The sequence below is a fragment of the Diabrotica virgifera genome, chromosome 9 (genome assembly GCF_917563875.1).
Source record: "Diabrotica virgifera virgifera chromosome 9, PGI_DIABVI_V3a".
Classification (NCBI taxonomy): Eukaryota; Metazoa; Arthropoda; class Insecta; order Coleoptera; family Chrysomelidae; genus Diabrotica; species Diabrotica virgifera.
This window is the reverse complement of record NC_065451.1, coordinates 218458176-218481420: the sequence shown is the minus strand read 5'-3', so window position 1 is coordinate 218481420 and position 23245 is coordinate 218458176. Positions and strand designations below refer to the sequence as shown.

General features: G+C 32.3%; 2 protein-coding genes across 2 annotated transcripts in view; both read right to left on the bottom strand.

The window, feature by feature from the left end:
- Nucleotides 1–19693, bottom strand: part of LOC126892028 (farnesyl pyrophosphate synthase-like) — a 42234-nt gene extending 22541 nt beyond the window's left edge. The window contains exons 1-2 of the mRNA XM_050661442.1: nucleotides 19568–19693; nucleotides 10732–11032 (exon numbers count right to left, since the gene is read on the bottom strand). Of these exons, the coding sequence (XP_050517399.1) occupies nucleotides 10732–11032; nucleotides 19568–19674 (408 nt within the window). The 5' untranslated portion in view covers nucleotides 19675–19693. The remainder of the gene's footprint in view (nucleotides 1–10731; nucleotides 11033–19567) is intronic.
- The window catches only part of LOC126892035 (uncharacterized), a 573784-nt gene that overhangs the window by 314116 nt on the left and 236423 nt on the right, over nucleotides 1–23245 (bottom strand). The gene's annotated exons all lie outside the window — the stretch shown is intronic.

Here is a 23245-nt window from a genome sequence, read left to right as displayed (position 1 = left end):
AATAAGTTGTGGATAGTCCAAGGATCAAAATCTATATCATGCCGAAAGGCGATCTTACCATGGGGGTGGTTACCACCCCATCTCGGGGGTGGAAATTTTTTATTATATTCTGATTGAAAAAGTTGGTAAAAACTTTCATTCTAAGCAAAAAACGTTCTATACATTCTTTTGATAAAATTAATAGTTTTCGATTTATTCGCTATCGAAAGTCAAGGATTTTATACCGAAAAAATCAATGTCTATTTTCTGCTAATAACTCCAAAAGTTTTCGTTTTATCAAAACAACTTTACTTAACAAAAAAGTACCTTGTGAAAAAATAAACAAAACCGTTTTTTTTTTTTAGTTTTCTTTAAGACCAATAGTAATCAAGCTATACTTTATTATATGTTGGCTCTTCTTCGTCAAATGCTAAATATTGTAGTTTCAAAGTCAAAATACGGGAAAACTATGCATTTTTCGAGGACAACTTGTTTAAACTAATTTAAAGTAGGTAATTAAAAATATCTATCTTCAGAATTGAAAAAAGTCTCTAGCTCAAAAATTAACTGACTTACAATGAAAAGTCCCCTAATCACCACTCTAATTAAAATTAGTCATTGACCTTATTTGGTCTTTTTGAAGTTACACTTCTTTAGACGCGATAGGGAGTAAATTTTTATTATTCTGCGCGCATGTGCACAGAGACAGTATGTTGTTCGTTGATAAATATTTTTCCACCTACCTCTACCGAAAGTATACTTTTCCGGACCTGATTGTAGGGAGCAAAGTTGTACTTTTCCTCCCTAGGGAGGAAAAGTAAAAGTGACGTCATGGTATTTCATTCATGAAATATAACTTATTGACACCCTGTACAATATCTATTTTCTATTACGTAAGTATCTATACATTTTAACGTTTATTTATAAAACACCCTGTATTTTGCAGAATGGTAAAAAACAGTAAATTGTTATTCTGATTTAACAATGTTTACATTAATAATTTGACTTATATTTGACAGTTGACAGTTATATTGTACCTATTTGTTAGTTTTAGTTCTAATAAATTGTGTTGGTTAGTTACATAAATAAATTAAGTAAAAATGACTTATTTGAGGAAGGTGGAAAAACCATATGTATAACATGGGAGTAAAGTGCCTTTTCCTCCCTTGAATGATTACTGCCCTTCGCTACGCGTCGGGCAGTAAACTTCATTCTCGGGGGGAAAAGTAGCACTTTCCTCTCTTGTTATACAAATAGCTATTAAGTTTATGTATCAGTCCAAAAAAGGCGTGGAAAAAATATATTAGTGTTTTTAGTAAATATATTTATTATAATTTTTGTGTATTTGGATTTGTCTTCCTCAGGAGTAACGTAATACGTATTATTAAAACATTTTTATTTAATACCTTCTTCACTTCGTTTATCTGTTGCCGTGGTTTGTCATAATGTCCGACAAACCGTCAAAACAATGCCTTCGTAGCCTCATTGGTACAGCATTCGACTACGGATCGAAAGGTCCCGGGTTCAAATGCGGACAATTGCTGTCTTTTTTTTTAATTTTTGGATATTTGGAAAGTGGTAAGTAACTATTAAAATCAGTTTATTATTTAATAAAATAAAAATAAACTTAAAAGTATTTTATTTCGCTGAAATCATATAATAGATCATATAATCATATAGGCCTTGGGCCCGCATATACAATTATTATTTATGACCACACCGTTGAAACTTTTTGTACTTGTTATTTGGGTGGAGTCGGACAAATTTTGAGCTTGGCGCATTATGGTAGTGGGGCGTTTATCTGTCAAGCGGTGACGAAGTTGTCAATTTTATGCAAGAAAAAAATTTATTACCACATTGGTCATTCTATTTTAATCAATGGATTTTGTCATATAAACAACGAAAACAATTTTGTCGGACAAAAATATTGGGGCATATGACGCGTCGGCCACGCTAAATATGTAAAATTTATGAAAATAATAAATTTATTACCACATCGATAATTTTAACGGTATCTATCATAAAACCTTTTTACAATAATGTGGTAACCTTGTCGGACAATTTTCACGGGGCATATGCGCAGTCGGACGCGCCGAAGATGTCAATTTCCTGAAAATTTTTTATTTATTACCACAGATGTCGTTTTTATTTTGTACTGTTCTTTTACATGTGTAATGCATATTGGATCACTTGTCGGACAAAAATAATGGGGCGTTTTGGTACAATTAAAATAAAAAGTAATTTTTATGCATACAGGGTGTTTGGTAAAGAATGGGCCATAGCTTAACTTTAGGTCCCTGAGGTTAAAATAGGCCGATTTAAGCTAACTTACCTTAGTACAAAGTTTATAATAGCCGAGATACAGGGTGTCAAAGTTAAACTTTTTTTTTATTTATTATTGAATATTTCCTGATAGGTATGAGATAACAACATGAAATTTTATATCTGGGGGTTTCTTGGGTCGAGAAATCTATATTCCTTACCAAAAATTATGCATTGCCCAGAGGGCGCCACATATGCCTTTCAGCACTCATTTATGACGTTCAATTTTTTTATCCCTCACTCTGTATAATTTTGACATTAAAATTTTTATTTTCCTATTAGTTTTACTTAAAAAAGGTATACTTCTTTCATCTTCCTAAACTCAACCGTTTTCGAGATAAACGCATTTTAAATATGCGATACACCATCATTTTTAGCATAATATCATTGTAGTTACACCCGAAAAATAACTTAAAATTTATGAAAATAATAAATTTATTACCACATAGCTAATTTTAACGAAATCTACCATAAAACCTTTTTACAATAATGTGGTAACCTTGTCGGACAATTTTCACGGGGCATATGCGCAGTCGGACGCGCTGAAAATGTCAATTTCCTGAAAATTTTTTATTTATTACCACAGATGTTATTTTTATTTTGTACTGTTTTTTTACCATGTGTAATGCATATTGGATCACTTGTCGGACAAAAATAATGGGGCGTTTTGGTACAATTTAAAAAAAAAATTAATTTTTATACATTTTTGACTTCATATTAAATTACGTATTTCTCGGCTCATATTACCCGTATGCGCGACAATGGTGAATATTAAATTCTTAACTGTAGTTAAAAAATGTAGTTAATAATGTAACTGTAGTTAATACCCAAAATTAATTTTGGGTACAACTCTAAGTCATCATCATCATCATCATCATTTGGCTCTACAACTCTATGTGAGTCTTGGCCGCGTTTACTATTTTCCTCCATTGTTGTCGGTCCTGAGCAGCTATTTCCTATTGCTGTACTCCCATTTTGCGTAGATCACTGGCTACTGCGTCCTTCCATCTCTTTCTTGGGCGACCAACTGACCTTTTTCCATCGGGCCTTTCCCAGAATGTGGCGTTTAGAAGTCTTTCGTCACTTGATCTTAGTACGTGACCCGCCCATCGTATTCTGTTTGATTTAATGTAGCGTACTATGTTTTCATCTCCGTATATTGTCTGGAGTTCATCATTGTGTCTTCTTCTCCATTCTCCAAGTCATACCCTTTTAAATTTTTTACTTAATGTGTGTAACAATTTTCAGCTAAATCGATCTAAAAATAACCGAGAAAAACTGTTTTAAAATTTTTTTTGATAATACCTCCTCGTCGATAGCCTAAAATAATGAAGTTTTCTGTTCGTTTGCCCCAACATTTTTGTCAGACAGTTACATGTTTTGGTTAAGAATATAATTAGTTGTAACTTACTACTTTGTCGGAAAAATGGTTGTAAATATAAGGGATGCACGAACCCAGCATAATTTAAAAGTATAGTTTATTAATAAACATTAAATTTTTTGTCCGACTTTGGATTTGCTCCAATATTTTTGTCCGACACTTAGATTTTTTGATTTGGAATATAACTACTTATAACCCGATTTGTGTCGGAAATTTTTTTTATTTCGAGAAAAAAAACTACAGAACTATGTTTGTCGTTGTTCAAGGAGTATGTACGCAAATATCAGATCAAAATTTTTCTAAAAGTTTCCCTCTTGTCGGAAATTTTTTTGGAAAAATTTTGAGTACAGCTCTGCGTCTACCATTTTAAATGTTTTACTTAGTGTGTGTACCAATTTTGAACTAAATCGATTCAAAAATAACCAAGAAAACTGTTTTAAAAATTTTTTTGATAATACCTTCTCGTCGATAGCCTAAAAGAATTAAGTTTTCTGTTCGTTTGCCCCATGATTTTTGTCAGACAATTACATTTTTTGTTTAAGAGTATAATTACTTGTAACTTACTACTTTTGTCGGAAAAATGGTGGTAAAGATAAGGGATACACGAACCCAGCATAGTTTAAAAGTATAGTTTATCAATAAAAATTAAATTTTTTGTACGAATTTGGATTTGCCCCAATATTTTTGTCGGACACTTAGATTTTTTTATTTGTAATATAACTACTTATAACCTGATACTTGTGTCGGAAATTTTTTTTATTTCGAGAAAAAAAACTACAGAACCATGATTGTCGTTGTTCAAAGAGTATGTACGCAAATATCATATCACAATTTTTCTAAAATTTTCCCTCTTGTCGGAAATTTTTTTGGGAAAATTTTGGGTACAGCTCTACGTCATACCCTTTTAAATGTTTTACTTAGTGTTTGTACCAATTTTCAGCTAAATCGATTCAAAAATTACCGAGAAAACTGTTTTAAAATATTTTTGGATAATACCTCCTCGTCCATAGCCTAAAAGAATTAAGTTTCCTGTTCGTTTGCCCCAACACTTTTGTCAGACAATTACATTTTTTGTTCAAGAGTATAATTACTTGTAACTTACTACTTTTGTCGGAAAAATGGTTGTAAAGATAAGGGATGCACGAAGCCAGAATAGTTTAAAAGTATAGTTTATTAATAAAAATTAAATTTTTTGTCCGATTTTGGATTTGCCCCACTATTTATGTCGGACACTTAGATTTTTTTGATTTTTTAATATAACTACTTAAAACCTGATACATGTGCTGAAATTTTTTTTTAATTCCAGAAAAAAATAGAGAACGATGTTTGTCGTTGTTCAAGGAGTATGTACACAAATTATCAGATCACAATTTTTCTAAAATTTTCCCTCTTGTCGGAAATTGTTTTGGGAAAATTTTGGGTACAGCTCTACGTCATACCCTTTTAAATGGTTTACTTAGTGTGTACCAATTTTCAGCTAAATCGATTCAAAAGTAACCGAAAAACACTGTTTTCAAATTTTTTTTTGATAATACCTCCTCGTCGATAGCCTAAAAGAATTAAGTTTTCTGTTCGTTTGCCCCAACATTTTTGTCAGACAATTACATTTTTTGTTTAAGAATATAATTATTTGTAACTTACTACCTTTGTCGGAAAAATGGTTGTAAAGATAAGGGATACACGAACCCAGCATAATTTAAAAGTATAGTTTATCAATAAAAATTAAATTTTTTGTCCGACTTTGGATTTGCCCCAATATTTTTGTCCGACACTTAGATTGTTTGATTTGGAATATAACTACTTATAACCTGATACTTATATCGGAAATTTTTTTTTATTTCGAGAAAAAAAACTACAGAACGATGTTTGTCGTTGTTCAAGGAGTATGTACGCAAATATCAGATCACAATTTTTCTAAAATTTTAACTCTTGTCCGAAATTTTTTTGGGAAAATTTTGGGTACAACTCTACGCCATACCCTTTTAAATGTTTTACTTAGTGTGTGTACCAATTTTCAACTAAGTCGATTCAAAAAGAACCGAGAAAAACTGTTTTAAAATATTTTTGGATAATACCTCCTCGTCCATAGCCTAAAAGAATTAAGTTTCCTGTTCGTTTGCCCCAACATTTTGGTCAGACAATTACATTTTTTGTTTAATATAATTACTTGTAACCTACTACTTTTGTCGGAAAAATGGTTGTAAAGATAAGGGATGCACGAACCCAGCATAATTTGAAAGTATAGTTTACTAATAAAAATTAAATTTTTTGTCCGACTGTCGAGTTGCCCCAATATTTTTGTCCGACACTTTGATTTTTTGATTAAGAATATAATTACTTATAACCTACTAATGTTGTCGGAAAAATGGTTTTAAAGGTAAGGGTTGCACGAACCCAGTATTTTTTAAAAGACAGTTTATTAATAAAAATTAAATTTTTTGTCCGACTTTGGATTTGACCCAATATTTTTGTCGGACACTTAGATTTTTTTATTTACAATATAACTACTTATAACCTTATACTTGTGTCGGAAATTTTTTTAATTGGAAAAAAAAATACAGAACGATGTTTGTCGTTGTTCAAGGAGTATGTAAGCAAATATCAGATCACAATTTCTCTAAAATTTTCCCTCTTGTCGGAAAGTTTTTTAAGAAAATTTTGGGTACATCTCTACGTCATACCCTTTTAAATGTTTTACTTAGTGTGTGTACCAATTTTGAGCTAAATCGATTCAAAAATGACCGGGAAAGCTCTTTTAAAATTTTTTGATATTACTTTCTCGTCGATAGCCTAAAAGAATTAAGTTTTCTGTTCGTTTGCCCCAAGATTTTTGTCAAACAATTACATTTTTTGTTTAAGAATATAATTACTTGTAACTTACTACCTTTGTCGGAAAAATGGTTGTAAAGATAAGGGGTACACGAACCCAGCATAATTTAAAAGTATAGTTTATCAATAAAAATTAAATTTTTTGCCCGACTTTGGATTTGCCCCAATATTTTTGTCGGACACTTAAATTTTTTGATTTGGAATATAACTACTTATAACCTGATACTTGTGTCGGAAATTTTTTTTTTATTTCGAGAAAAAAAACTACAGAACGATGTTTGTCGTTGTTCAAGGAGTATGTACGCAAATATCAGATCACAATTTTTCTAAAATTTTCCCACTTGTCCGAAATTTTTTTGGGAAAATTTTGGGTACAGCTCTACGTCATACCCTTTTAAATATTTTACTTAGTGTGTGTACCAATTTTCAGCTAAATCGATTCAAAAATAACCGAGAAAAACTGTTTTAAAATATTTTTGGATAATACCTCCTCGTCCATAGCCTAAAAGAGTTAAGTTTCCTGTTCGTTTGCCCCAACATTTTTGTCAGACAATTACATTTTTTGTTTAAGAGTATAATTACTTGTATCCTACTACTTTTGTCGGAAAAATGGTTGTAAAGATAAGGGATGCACGGACCCAGAATAGTTTAAAAGTATAGTTTATTAATAAAAATTAAATTTTTTGTCCGATTTTGGATGTGCCCCACTATTTATGTCGGGCACTTAGATTTTTTGATTTTTTAATATAACTACGTAAAACCTGATACATGTGCTGAAATTTTTTTTTAATTCCAGAAAAAAAATACAGAACGATGTTTGTCGTTGTTCAAGGAGTATGTACACAAATTATCAGATCACAATTTTTCTAAAATTTTCCCTCTTGTCGGAAAATTTTTTAAGAAAATTTTGGGTTCCGACCTACGTCATACCTTTTTAAATGCTTTAATTAGTGTGTACCAATTTTCAGCTAAATCGATTCAAAAGTAACCGTGAAACATTGTTTTAAAAATTTTTTTTGATAATACCTCCCCGTCGATAGCCTAAAAGAATTAAGTTTTCTGTTCGTTTGCCCCAACATTTTTGTCAGACAATTACATTTTTTGTTTTAGAATATAATTACTTGTAACCTACAACTTTTGTCGGAAAAATGGTTGTAAAGATAAGGGATGCACGAACCCAGCATAATTTGGAAGTATAGTTTACTAATAAAAATAAAATTTTTTGTCCGACTGTCGAGTTGCCCCAATATTTTTGTCGGACACTTTGATTTTTTGATTAAGAATATAATTACTTATAACCTACTAATGTTGTCGGAAAAATGGTTTTAAAGGTAAGGGTTGCACGAACCCAGTATTCTTTAAAAGACAGTTTATTAATAAAAATTAAATTTTTTGCCCGACTTTGGATTTGCCCCAATATTTTTGTCGGACACTTAGATTTTTTGATTTGGAATATAACTACTTATAACCTGATACTTGTGTCGGAAATTTTTTTTATTTCGAGAAAAAAAACTACAGAACGATGTTTGTCGTTGTTCAAGGAGTATGTACGCAAATATCAGATCACAATTTTTCTAAAATTTTCCCTCTTGTCCGAAATTTTTTTTTGGAAAACTTTGGGTACAGCTCTACGTCATACCTTTTTAAATGTTTTACTTGGTGTGTGTACCAATTTTCAGCTAAATCGATTCAAAAATAAAAGAGAAAAACTGTTTTAAAATATTTTTGGATAATACCTCCTCGTTTATAGCCTAAAAGAATTAAGTTTCCTGTTCGTTTGCCCCAACATTTTTGTCAGACAATTACATTTTTTGTTTAAGAGTATAATTACTTGTATCCTACTACTTTTGTCGGAAAAATGGTTGTAAAGATAAGGGATGCACGAACCCAGAATATTTTAAAAGTATAGTTTATTAATAAAAATTAAATTTTTTGTCCGACTTTGGATGTGCCCCACTATTTATGTCGGGCACTTAGATTTTTTGATTTGGAATATAACTACTTATAACCTGATACATGTGCTGAAATTTTTTTTTTAATTCGAGAAAAAAATACAGAACGATGTTTGTCGTTGTTCAAGGAGTATATACACACATTATCAGATCACAATTTTTCTAAAATTTTCCCTCTTGTCGGAAAATTTTTTAAGAAAATTTTGGGTTCCGACCTACGTCATACCCTTTTAAATGCTTTACTTAGTGTGTGTACCAATTTTCAGCTAAATCGATTCAAAAGTAACCGAGAAACTCTGTTTTAATTTTTTTTTTTTTGATAATACCTCCTCGTCGATAGCCTAAAAGAATTAAGTTTTCTGTTCGTTTGCCCCAACATTTTTGTCAGACAATTACATTTTTTGTTTAAGAATATAATTACTTGTAACCTACTACTTTTGTCGGAAAAATGGTTGTAAAATAAGGGATGCACGAACCCAGCATAATTGGGAAGTATAGTTTACTAATAAAAATTAAATTTTTTGTCCGACTGTCGAGTTGCCCCAATATTTTTGTCCGACACTTTGATTTTTTGATTAAGAATATAATTACTTATAACCTACTAATGTTGTCGGAAAAATGGTTGTAAATAAAAAAATTTCAGGAAATTGACATCTTCGGCGCGTCCGACTGCGCATATGCCCCGTGAAAATTGTCCGACAAGGTTACCACATTATTGTAAAAATGCTTTATGGTAGATACCGTTAAAATTATCCATGTGGTAATAAATTTATTATTTTCATAAATTTGACATATTTAGCGTGTCCGACGCGTCGTATGCCCCAATATTTTTGTCCGACAAAATTGTTTTCGTTGTTTATATGATAAAATCCATTGATTAAAATAGAATGACCAATGTGGCAATAAATTTTTTTCTTGCATAAAGTTGACAACTTCGTCACCGCTTGACAGACAAACGCCCCACTACCATAATGCGCCAAGCTCAAAATTTGTCCGACTCCACCCAAATAACAAGTACAAAAAGTTTCAACGGTGTGGTCATAAATAATAATTGTATATGCGGGCCCAAGGCCTAATATAACTTCTTAGGTGCGTACAAAGTACACACACATTCATTTTTTATTTATGTATTATTAATAGGTTCTAGAAGTTTGATGGGCTTAGAATGATTAGTTTTTAAAAAAAGGGAGTTAAAAGAGAATAACGAATTTTTGTAGTTTGTAAAAAATGGCCTTTTCTTCAGAATAGCAAAATTAGCATCAGAGATGCGAAAAAATGTTTAAATATGAAATTTTAGCTTATTTGATTCTCAAGAACCTGATTTGCAAAAATTTTTTCTACGGCAGAAATTGAGTGAGCTATTGACAATTAAAATTTTTAATAACATGCTAAAACCACATTTACCTACCCTTTCAAAGTCACCTCTTTTTTCGACTGAGGATTTTAAGAATATTTAATACTAATAGGCTTATAGATCTTGTAAAAAACTACAAAATTATTTTTTACCAAACTTTCTAAGATAAAAAATAAAAAAGTTACGGTTAAAATATCAATATATTTTTTTGAAAAAAAAAGGATAAATCCAATTGGAAGTATAATAATGTAAGTTAGCGGTGTTTTTAGTCATTGAACTTATCGATTCTTATTTATTTGTTAATTATTAATAGATTGTAGAATGATTAGTTTAGACTGGCTTAGAATGATTAGTTTTAAAAAACTGGAGTTAAAAGCGAATAACGAATGCCATTCTCTACCTACAGAATAGAAAGATTAGCACCAGAGATACGAAAAAATGTTTAATATAAAATTGTAGGATATTTAATTCCCAAGAACTTGGTTTGAAAATTTATTTTTCTACGACAAAAATTGAGTGAATCGTAAATGAGTATATCGAAAAACATTGATTTTTTCTATACAAAACTAACACTTTTTTCTATAAAAATCAAAAACTATTAATTTTATCAAAAAAATTTATAGAACATTTTTTGCTTGAAATGAATGTTTTTATCAACTTTTGTAGTCAAAATACAATAAAAAATTTCCACCCCTGAGATGGGGTGGCAACCACCCCCATGGTAAAAGCGTCTTTTAGCATCATATAGATTTTGATCCTTGGACCATCCACTACTTATTCTCAAATTTTCAAGCAAATCGATCCATTCTGTAAAAATTGCGAAGTGAAAAGCTTTGGTTCCTGGCCTATTTTAGGTATATGTACAACTGGCGAACGAGTTATTTATAATGAAAACTTTAAAGAAAATACTTTACCAATCTATAGCACCAGCCCAAAATGCACGAAAGCTTCAACTGTCCCGGTGTTACATTTCCAAATTTTTCAAGTTGCAGATAAGAGTGTACTGAAGCAAGGCCACACGAAAGATATGGATTAGTTAAATCGAAAGTTGTCTTATCCAGTAATTTCGAATATCTTTGTCTAAGGTGGGGTACGTTAATATGGTCTTCTAGCTGATCATCCAAAATCTCTTCTTTAATTTGTGGGACGACAGCCTGGAGCGCAGTTTCCTCGAATGAGTAGTCGAGTTCTCTCCGTCTGTTACTGTATGGTAACCTAAAAAAAAATTACTGGTTATAATGCATAACATTTAAATCAATTAGACACAGAATGAACAAGCACAGACTAAGGGGAGGTAGAGAAGACAAAAGAATGCAAATAAAATTAGTAATACACTAATGGAATCAAGAGCTAGTCTTCTTGTTCAAGTGCCATCTCCGCGATGAAGGTCGGCAATCATCATAGCTATTCGGACTTTAGAGATGGCTGCTCCGAAAACTTCAGTTGATGTACATCCCTACTGATCCTTCTTTCTCTAAGGACATAGGTATCTCCCAATTGTTTCCACACTTCACGGTTTTGTGCTGATTGTTGCCAGTTTTTACTAATCCTCCTGATATCATTTTTGTCCATTGTGTAGGCGACCTTCCTCTGGTGTGTTTGTCTTCTCTTGATCTCCATTTCATTAGCTTTCGTATCCATTTTGAATCCTTCAGCCTGGCGACACCAACGTGTCCTGCCAATTCCATTTGAGCCAACGGCGGATCCAGGGCCGATTTTCGGTGGTGGCCATGGGCTTTTTTGGGGGAGTAACGGGGAACTGGGGAAAATATTATGGCTAAAGTGGTGAGTTTTAAGGCATTTTTCATACACTTTTGAGTGGCATAAAGACACTCAAAACTAATCGTTATTAAAGTACCTACTATTAAAGTCAATACCGATTCCTACACATTTCTTCGGATCCAAGTGCAGTTCTTTCAACAAGTTTAATACTATTTTCCTCAAGGCTTCTCCTGTCAGGCGTTGTTCTTCGTTCTTCCCCTCTTTCTTGATTTTCACTAAGTATTTTTATGTTCTCATAAGCGTCAATGAACTTGATTAAATCTTCACGAATGTTGTTATTGTGTATGTATCTCAAATTTAGAGAAAGCTGTTCCACCTGGGATACGTCGGTCGTTTCGTCAAATATGACAGTGTAATAATTTGCACTTTGAACCTGGTTCATTATTTGTTCAATTATTTCTTCAAATATTTGTATGTTGCTCGGGAAGATGCTGTGGATAGGTGTTGTTTAAGAGTCTCATCTCCTGATGCGATTTGAATCCTTAAAAATTCCCTGAAATTTCCCTGATTGATAGGTCCAGAAGCAGAAGGCCATCATCACTATGGCCCCTTAGAGGAATATTTTGTCGGTCTAAGAACACTATGGACTCTAATATTGGTCGTAGTATTTCTCTATTTTCTTGTATCTATTTAGACCTCTGAGAGTATGTCTGGTTAATGACTGACTTTTACGGGTTGCGATAATTTTGTAGAAAATCCAGCCCAACCTGAACGCACTCTTTGTGCTACGATGTTTTTTCATGAGTTTGTATGGCTCCTTCTGTTCCCATGCGTTTGGGGAAAGATGTTTAAGGTTTCGTGGCAAGGCTTTGGGCAGTCATCCCTTTATCGTGACAACATTTTTCATTCTTCTTTATTATTCTTTTTCTTTTTATTTTTTGTGTGTACAGAATATGGAAATTGATATCATTTTGATGGCTACCAAGGTCGTTCTAGCAATTGGCACTTTGTAAAATTATCAACATTTTGATTTACAAAACATCCTATGTCATTCTTGAAGCCTCCGTTACTGCTTTTGTTCAATTCTAGTCCAGAAAACATATTTATCCTTTATTTTGTACATATACAATGTATATGTGTTTGAAACTAAAAACATTTGAATTGCAAATATTTAAATAATTTTTTTAATTCTCGGAGGGGGCCATGGCCCTCTGTGGATCCGCCCTTGATTTGAGCTTGGTGACACGTTCTATGACATCTGTGATACCGGTTTTTTTCTGATCCGAGATTACTTCTTATTTTATCCCTTAGGGTTACCCCCAGCATGGATATTTCCATACGCCTTTGAGCAACCCTCATTTTCGACGCTGTTGCCTTGGTTAGAGTCAGTGTCTCTGCTCCATATGTCATTACCGGTAGCACACATTGATCAAACACTTGTCTTTTTAAACTAATCGGTATATTGCTTCCAAATATGTGGCGCAGCGCTCCGTTGACTGCCCAAGCAAGAGTTAATCTTCTTTTTATTTCGGCTGTTTTGTTCTATCTGCCAAAATTTATCATAAAATGTGATTAAGTCCTAATTTTAAAACTGCCAAAACACAGAGAACTCTGGAAACAATAGAAATGAGAATAGGCACGAAATTCGCTGAGAGACTGAATAATTAGTAAGGAGATCAGAATAAAATGTAATGTACAGGGTATAAACGAGTGGACACTAGATAGACAAAGATAATGGAACAATAACATCAGCAGAATGGCACACACAAGATTCTTTAAAATAGAAAGAGACAAAGCACGAAGTGATAGAAGAAGTATCGGCCGACCACGCAAGAAATAAAGCGATACTCTTCCATAGAGGCAATCTCTCTCTCGTGTCGTTTCCCTATTACTGAGGATCGTGATTTCTTCCAATATTCCTAACAATGTTTCTCCATTGGTCTCTACCTTCAGCTGCTCTAAGAGCTTCGCAGAATGAGTTTCTAGCTGAATTCTTTATTTGGTCGGATCATATAGTTGGTGATCGTCCTCTTGACCTTCTCCCCGCAACGTTTCCAGAAACAATTAATCTCTCCAAACTGTCGTCACCTCTGCGAACCACGTGACCAAAGAATTGCAGAATTCGTTGCCGACATATTGTGGACAGCCTTTTTGAAGTTATACTTCTTTAGGCGCGATTGAGAGTAAAATTTCATAATACTGCGCGCATGCGCACACAGACAGTATGGCGTTTAGTTGCTAAATCTTTCTAGTTATATATAAATATATCAGTGCAAGAAAAGGTGTGAAAAGGATATATTAGTGTTTTTAGTAAATCTTATATATAAAAATCTATTGCTGTGCGTTAGTCTCGCTAAAACTCGAGAATGTGTGGACCGATTTGGCTAATTTTGATGTTGAATTATTTGTGGAAGTTCAGGGAAGGTTTATACGGTTTTATATTGTCATTTTAGTAGCCACCAAAATTTTTACAGCTATATGTATAAAATGCTCTTTTTACAGTGTTAGTTGCCATACTCCTCCGAAACGACTTGACCGATTTTTATGAAAGTTTGCAAGTGTATTCGACCGGACCGGTAGTAGGTTGTTATCTATATTTCATACCCGTGCGTCTTAAGGGGGCTTGCCACCCTTATATTTATTTCTATTTTTTCAGAGAAACTCTTTTTTTTTAATTTCATATGATGTGGAACGTAAAGATACAGACAACCCTAAATTTTCACTTTTCCAGCACTAACCGTTATTTTTAATGGCCATTTAAATATTTTACATCTATATAAACAAAAGAAAGTCGTGGCAGTTACCAACACATAACTCGAGAACGACTGAATAGATTTTTATGAAATGTTCCACGTGTATTTGACCGGACCGAGAATAGGTTGTTATGTATTTTTCATATCCGTACGTCGTAACGGGGGCTGCCCCCCTAAAATATTTTTTTATTTTTTTGGTCAAACTGTTTTTTCTTAATTTTATGTGATGTGGAAGGCAAAGGTAAATACAACCCTAAATTTTCACTTTTCTATCTTCGACCGTTATTTTTTAATAGCCATCTAAAGTTTTGCATCTTATATATAAAAATCTATTGCTGTGCGTTAGTCTCGCTAAAACTCGAGAATGTGTGGACCGATTTGGCTAATTTTGATGTTGAATTATTTGTGGAAGTTCAGGGAAGGTTTATGCGGTTGTTATATTGTCATTTTAGTAGCCACCAAAATTTTTACAGCTATATGAATAAAATGCTCTTTTTACAGTGTTTGTTGCCATACTCCTCCGAAACGACTTGACCGATTTTTATGAAAGTTTTCAAGTGTACTCGACCGGACCGGTAGTAGGTTGTTATCTATATTGCATACCCGTGCGTCTTAAGGAGGCTTGCCACCCTTATATTTATTTCTATTTTTTTAGAGAAACTCTTTTTTTTTAATCTCATATGATGTGGAACGTAAAGATACATACAACCCTAAATTTTCACTTTTCCAGCACTAACCGTTATTTTTTAATGGCCATTTAAATATTTTACATCTATATAAACAAAAGAAAGTCGTGACAGTTACCAACACATAACTCGAGAACGACTGAATAGATTTTTATGAAATTTTCCACGTATATTTGACCGGACCGAGAATAGGTTCTTATGTATTTTTCATATCCGTACGTCGTAACGGGGGCTGCACCCTAAAATATTTTTTTATTTTTTTGGTCAAACTGTTTTTTCTTAATTTTATGTGATGTGGAAGGCAAAGGTAAATACAACCCTAAATTTTCACTTTTCTATCTTCGACCGTTATTGTTTAATAGCCATCTAAAATTTTGCATCTTATATATAAAAATCTATTGCTGTGCGTTAGTCTCGCCAAAAATTCGAGAATGTGTGGACCGATTTGGCTAATTTTGATGTTGAATTATTTGTGGAAGTTCAGGGAAGGTTTATACGGTTTTATATTGTCATTTTAGTAGCCGCCAAAATTTTTACAGCTATATGTATAAAATGCTCTTTTTACAGTGTTTGTTGCCATACTCCTCCGAAACGACTTGACCGATTTTTATGAAAGTTTGCAAGTGTATTCGACCGGACCGGTAGTAGGTTGTTATCTATATTTCATACCCGTGCGTCTTAAGGGGGCTTGCCACCCTTATATTTATTTCTGTTTTTTCAGAGAAACTCTTTTTTTTTAATTTCATATGATGTGGAACGTATAGATACATACAACCCTAAATTTTCACTTTTCCAGCACTAACCGTTATTTTTTAATGGCCATTTAAATATTTTACATCTATATAAACAAAAGAAAGTCGTGACAGTTACCAACACATCACTCGAGAACGACTGAATAGATTTTTATGAAATTTTCCACGTATATTTGACCGGACCGAGAATAGGTTGTTATGTATTTTGCATATCCGTACGTCGTAACGGGGGCTGCCCCCCTAAAATATTTTTTTATTTTTTTGGTCAAACTGTTTTTTCTTAATTTTATGTGATGTGGAAGGCAAAGGTAAATACAACCCTAAATTTTCACTTTTCTATCTTCGACCGTTATTTTTTAATAGCCATCTAAAATTTTGCATCTTATATATAAAAATCTATTGCTGTGCGTTAGTCTCGCTAAAACTCGAGAATGTGTGGACCGATTTGGCTAATTTTGATGTTGAATTATTTGTGGAAGTTCAGGGAAGGTTTATACGGTTTTATATTGTCATTTTATTAGCCGCCAAAATTTTTACAGCTATATGTATAAAATGCTCTTTTTACAGTGTTTGTTGCCATACTCCTCCGAAACGACTTGACCGATTTTTATGAAAGTATGCAAGTGTACTCGACCGGACCGGGAGTGGGTCGTTATCTATATTTCATACCCGTGCGTCTTAAGGGGGCTTGCCACCCTTATATTTATTTCTATTTTTTCAGACAAACTCTTTTTTTTTAATTGCATATGATGTGGAACGTAAAGATACATACAACCCTAAATTTTCACTTTTCTATCACTAACCGTTATTTTTTAATGGCCATTTAAATATTTTACATCTATATAAACAAAAGAAAGTCGTGGCAGTTACCAACACATAACTCGAGAACGACTGAATAGATTTTTATGAAATGTTCCACGTGTATTTGACCGGACCGTATTCCGAACAGAACCTTACTAATTTTTTTTTCTAGCTCAATCGGTGTCCAAAACACAATATCTTAAGCCTTAGAAATATTCTGAGGACAGAAGAAGAACGAGCAACAAATTTCATCGAAGAAAAGTGCAACTTTTGGACTTAATTTGGGCAAAATATGAATTTCTTAATTTTTCGAAACTTTCAAAAAATATCTCTACCGAACTTTTCTGACGAACGGCAAGCAGAAGAAAAGTTCTGAGCACACGAAAAGAACAAGCAGCAAATTATAAAATTTTATTTAATTTTAATGAATTTTGTTTCATTTTATTAAATTTTAATTATTTTTATTAGATTCTATTATTTTTTTTAATTTTATTATTTTTTAAATTTATTTATTATTTTTATTTAAGTTTATTCAGTTTTATTTATTTTTATTAACTTTTATTCAATTTTATGAAATTTTGTTTCATTTTATTTAATGATATTTAATTTTAATTTTATTTTATTTTTCAACACCTATATAGTTGGACAACCCCGAACCCAATTATAAATACAGGGTTGTTTTGAATGTAAATAAAATAAAGCTGTTATATTCTTTATAAGAAAAACAAATTTAAGATTGCAACTATTGCACTGCAAACTTTTTCTAACTAAATTTTATTACTTCAAACATTATGTGTAATTCATTAAAAATAATAATAAAAACTCATTCACATCGAGCATTTTTTGTTTATTAATTACGAATTCCTTTTGTTTATTTTAAGTTTATTGTTTACAAAAGTTTGTTCTTATCTATTGAGGCAGTACGAAGTCTGCCGGGTCAGCTAGTATATTTATAAAAATTTTTGTGTCTTTGGATTTGTCTTCCTCAGGAGTAAGATGAGTATTATTAAAAAATTTTATTGCATATTTATTATACATCACCTTGTCTGTTTGTTGCCGTGAATTGTCATTAGGTACGTTCGAACCGATACAGACACAGTCGTTGTAGCGTATTTGGTATAGCATTCGGCCAGAGATCGAGAGGTCTTGAGTTCGAATCCAGTGCAATCCTATACTATTTTTTATTTTTTTGAAAGCGGTAAGCACAAAATTAGTTTGGTGTTTAAAAAAATTAAAACAAACTGTTTAAAGTATATTTATTTTTAAGAAATCATATAATAGAAGTATAACTCCTTACGTGCGTACAAAGTACACACACATTCTTTTTTTAATATAGAGTTTGTTTAGAATGGAAACGTTTGTCCTATGAGCTGTCCAAGGTATGCGCAGCATTCATCTCTAGCACCACATCTCAAAGGCGTCAATTTTTTGGCGCTCGCATGCGCGAATAGTCCAAGTCTCTGCTCCGTATACAGGGTGTCCCGAAAAGATTGGTCATAAATTATACCACAGATTCTGGGGTCAAAAATAGGTCGATTGAACCTCACTTACCTATATACAGTAGTGCACACAAAAAAGTTACAGTCCTTTGAAGTTACAAAATGAAAATCGATTTTTTTTTATATATCGAGAACTCTTAGAGATTTTTTATTGAAAATGGACATGTGGCATTATTATGACAGCAACATCTTAAATAAAAATTATAGTGAAATTTGTGCACCCCATAAAAATTTTATGGTGGTCTTGTTCCCTTAAACCCCCCCCAAACTTTTGTGTACGTTCCAAATAAATTATTATTGTGGCACCATTAATGAAACACAATGTTTTTAAAACTTTTTTACCTCCTATTACTTTTTCGATAAGCCACTGTTTATCGAGATATTTTGAATATTTGTCGAATCCACCACATATTTGTATATGGTTAAGTACGATTATAGAGACCTGTTAATAATCTGAAAATTTATTTATAATTTACATGTTTAGGTCTATTTTTAAGAAGAAGCCATATCTCGATAAAAGGTGACTTATCAAAAAAGACTAAGAGGCAAAAAAGTTTTTAAAACACTGTGTTTAACTAATGGTACCAAAATAATAGTTTAATTGGAACGTACACAAACTTTGGGGGGTTTAAAGGAATAAAACACCCATAAAATTTTTATGTAAATATATTAAAAAATAAGCCGCATCTCGATAAAAACTGGCTTATCAAAAAAATACTAACAGGCAAAAAGTTCTAAAAACGTTGTGATTAACTAATGGTACCACAATAATGAATTAATTGGAACGTACACAAAAGTTTGGGGGGTTTAAGGGAACAATATCCCTATAAAATTTTTATGAGAAAGAAAATAGTTTCTGCTATGAGAATGATAGATGTCCATTTTCAATAAAAAATCTCTAGTAGTTTTCGATATATTGAAAAAAATCGATTTTCATTTTGTAACTTCAAAGGGCTGTAACTTTTTTTATGAGCACATTTGTACTAAGGTAAGTTAGGTTCAATCGAACTATTTTTGGTCGCAGAATATGTGGTATAATTTATGACCATTCTTTTCGGGACACCCTGTATAAATATTGAGAATACAAAGGCATTCACTAGTCTCATCTTGATATTTTGAGAGATAGATCTGTCTTTCCAGACTTTAGTTTTGGCGACTCATCGCATTTTTGCCATACCAGTACGTCTCCGAACTTCTGCTTCACAGTTACCATCGTTAGTTATACTAGACCCGAGATAGACAAAGGTGTTTACTATCTGGTATTTCTTTAACATGTGAGTCTGTTGAATAGTCGAATCTGTCGACTTCCATTATTTTTGTCTTAACTTTATTGACTTTTAGACCAACTTTATTGCTTTCGTACTCAACTCTTCGCAGAAGATCAAACATTTCTTGATTATTTGCTGCTATAAGTGTAGCACAAGGCAATAACCCGCCAATAAACAAGCAAAATTGCTTACATAAAGGGAGAAGAATATTGGTAGTTTATTTTTGATAAAAAAACATCTAGCTGAGAAGCAGAAAAATCCATTCTTACCTTTCTGGAGCCAATTCTTGTGAACTTTCACTTTGTAACCTTAACACTAAACTTTGAACAGTCAAAGGTTTTAAAAAACCACTTTTCTCTATAATTTTTTTCAACATGTTTTTTATTTTAATTTACGCAAATGCAATTTTTGAAGTAACTACACAAAATGGCAATGTCCTGTTTTATATAATAGCGAGATCTCTAAATAAAACAATATTTATTGACAAACTACTATTTATTTATAAATACTTTTTATTTTTATAAAATATTGTTTATTTACGATTAGGAAGAAAATATTTTCTTATTAATTATCTTCATTTTTATTTAAACTCATAATTGTTTTTGTCATACACATTATCCGTACTGTGTTTATTATTACAGCGATATCTCTTTTTAACTTTTTTTTTATTTCCGTTATAATTTTACACATAGTGCAATAGGTAATCAACATAGTTACACATACACAGTCAACTTTTTGATTCCTTCTTTATCTAGTACCAGGTGGGGCCAATTCTAGCCCCCGTGTTTTTTTTTGTATATTTTATACAAAATTATGGTAAACATGACAGCATTTATTGCTGAAATGTCAATAATGTTGATAACCAACGTAGCTGGCCTCCTTTTGCATTGTCTTTTGCAGGTTTATTCGGTAATCATCTTGTCGAGTGTATCTACGACTACGAAACCCTTTGTGGCATTATAATGTGTTTATATCAGATCTGTTTTTCTGTACGGAAACTGCCGAATGTTGGTGTTCGGAAGTTAAGAGCATAATACTTCGGTTTACTTTTGCTACGTAGGAGACCAAGGTAATTTTCAAGCCATAAACTCCAGAGTAATGCAAGTTTTATTTTTTTTTGCAGCATTCGTGAAATGAAGAATTTGTCTGTGGTAATTCCTAGACCAGGGCCCAGAATGAAAATCAAATCTAAAATTACCCTTCTTCTATGGCCGCGTTCCGGAATATTTCCTTGTTTCCTCAAATACACTTGCAATTTCTATAAGCGGTATAAACATCTGCAAGACACCAGATCTTAATCCCATATTTTGCTGGTTTGCTTTTCATGTAGGCTCTAAAAGAACATCTACCACTAAATGGCACTGAATCTCCATCAACGATAAGATGAGAACCGGGATTATAGTGTTTTTGATAATAATTACTTACGAACATTTCAATCAGGTTTTGACCACATGCCAGTTGGTCGGTTTGTCTACTAAGGGTGTTCTCTAGTAACATTATCATCAAAACGTATCCAGCTGGTTATCTATGAAAGCTTAGTCCGTGGAATTATTGTAGAATACAGGTTTTCGATTACTTCTCAGGGCACCAGCGCAGATTAACAGTCCAATATATTATGCGTAAATTTCAATTTTGTCAACGTCAATAGTCACCACATCTGGTACAACATCTTCAGAAATAAAAAATAATTTAAACAACTTCGTCATATTTATAGATGCTTGTAGACTGTAGACTATGGTAAACAGCGATTACAGTTTTGATCATATTGTTTGTTTATCCAAAACGTTTCATCTTTGCCGAACCGTGCATCTTGTAGGTCGTTAATCTTTATCATTTCCTCATCGTCATCAGAATCATTGGTAATTGCGTCCCTTTCTTTTATGATGGTTTCTGTGTTGTCATCCATCTCCTGAATGGAAATATGCTTTTTTACATATTCTCTTTTTAACTTATTTTGCCTGTATTAAAATTTAATCTGGGGTCATTGACTAAATTACAACCGTCTTTATTTTGCTCTTCCGGCTACATTGTTTAGACTTAATTATTAAAAATATTTTTGTAGTTTTTGAAAATAGCTTTCACCGTGACTCATTATGTCGAAATCTATATTTTTTCTTGATAATAATGTAAATATTTTTATCGGCTTGGATTATCCTTATTTTTATTTGGGTGTGTTATTTGTATATATTTTTTTATTAACTATATGGGAGGTCATCAGTGAGAGACTGATAAAAATTAACCTAACAATATAGGATACAAATTAAGAATTATGCATTGCAGTGACTGATATGCAGTAAATGATAATGCATTGGTCAACCTTAAAAGACGATTTCTTTGAGAAAGTACGTTCAGAAATTACTAAGTCAGCAGAGCCGAGAAACCACAAAAATTAGGAGAAGACTGGAGAAATTACAAGAAAAGGGATACAACCTAAACTTACACCTCTGAGAACTTTTTGAGCTTGCGTTGTTTCATTATCCACCTTAACGACAGCTGTTTGATTCCAGTAAAGAGCTTCTATGCAACGAATGTCTTTTTGATCTATGTCGAGTTGTTTTAGTATATGTAGAGTTTATTTTGTTGAACTCAATCGAAGGCTTTTTCATAATCTATAAAGCACATCATTACATCTTTCCTTTGATCGTAGCAGTTCTGAGCTAGCACTTGGGTTGCAACTAGTGCTTCCTTGGTACCCAGGCCTTTTCGAAATCCAAATTGTGAGCAACCAATAACCTTATCACATTTTGTGGAGATTCTGTAGTGAAGAACTTTGAGGAATATTTTTAAAGAATGGCTCATCAGACTTATCAGTCGGTGGTCTTGACACTTTGTTGCGTTGTTCTTTTCTGGCAAAGGGATAAAGGTGGATACAAGCCATTGGGCAGGAAATTTTCCTTTTTTATAGATTTGGTTGAAAAATCTTTGAAGAATCGTAATTTTCTCTTCATCTAACAATCTGAGTAACTTAACAGGAATTTGATAAGGTCCAATTGCTTTCTAGTCTTTCGAGGTATTTATTGCTCTAGTAATGTCTTCAATTGTGCTCTCGGGACCAGATAGGTTGTTAATATCTATCATTTTTTCCTGAACGACTTCTATCTCAGGCTTCTCGTCTGCAAAGAGATTTTTGATGTATTCTTCCCATATGCGTTTCCTCTCCCTATCATCTTGTGCCATTTGTCAAAGAATATTTACAACCATATGGTGCAGGTAAAAATGTGCCTAGAGGGTGCAGCAGCAGAAGACATCGGACACGAAATTCAGAACCAGCGGAAACTCCCGCATTGGTGGGATGAAGGAATAGATCGCGAAATAGAAAATTAAAGAGGTTTTCTTTTAAATAGGATTATGAAATTAAAAATTATACTCAATTTTCTCCTTTTTTTTTTCACCTCTCTAATTTCAATTCAAATTCAAATAAACTTTATAGAGGTTTTCAAGGACATTCGGCCCTCGGTATAATGCAATCTTTCATTCTACAGTATTTCTCATGATCATCTTTCAGTGCGTCACAGTTTTTCGATTTCTTTCTAACGCATTAAATTGTATGTGACATTTATTTTTTTTTATTTATTTATTGTTCATATATATGACCTGGCCTCTAGTGACTAATCCAGGTCGTTTTTTTCCTGATGGGATTACAGATTTTTTTTTATATTTTTACATTTTTTACTAAACTACTAAATCTATTTTTACAATTAATAATTTGCCATAATCTATTAATTACATTTAACAAATTTAAAGAAACAATATATATTTGTTAAAATATTTTTGGTACTATCAACTCCCTTCTAAGTTATAAAGAGAGTCCCTCTATTTTCAGAAGAGAGTTGGTAGTTTTTTTTTAATTTAATGAATTATTTATTGAATTATTATTTTTATTTATTTAATGAATTATTTATTGAATTATTATTTTTATTTATTTATTTTATATTGAATTATTATTA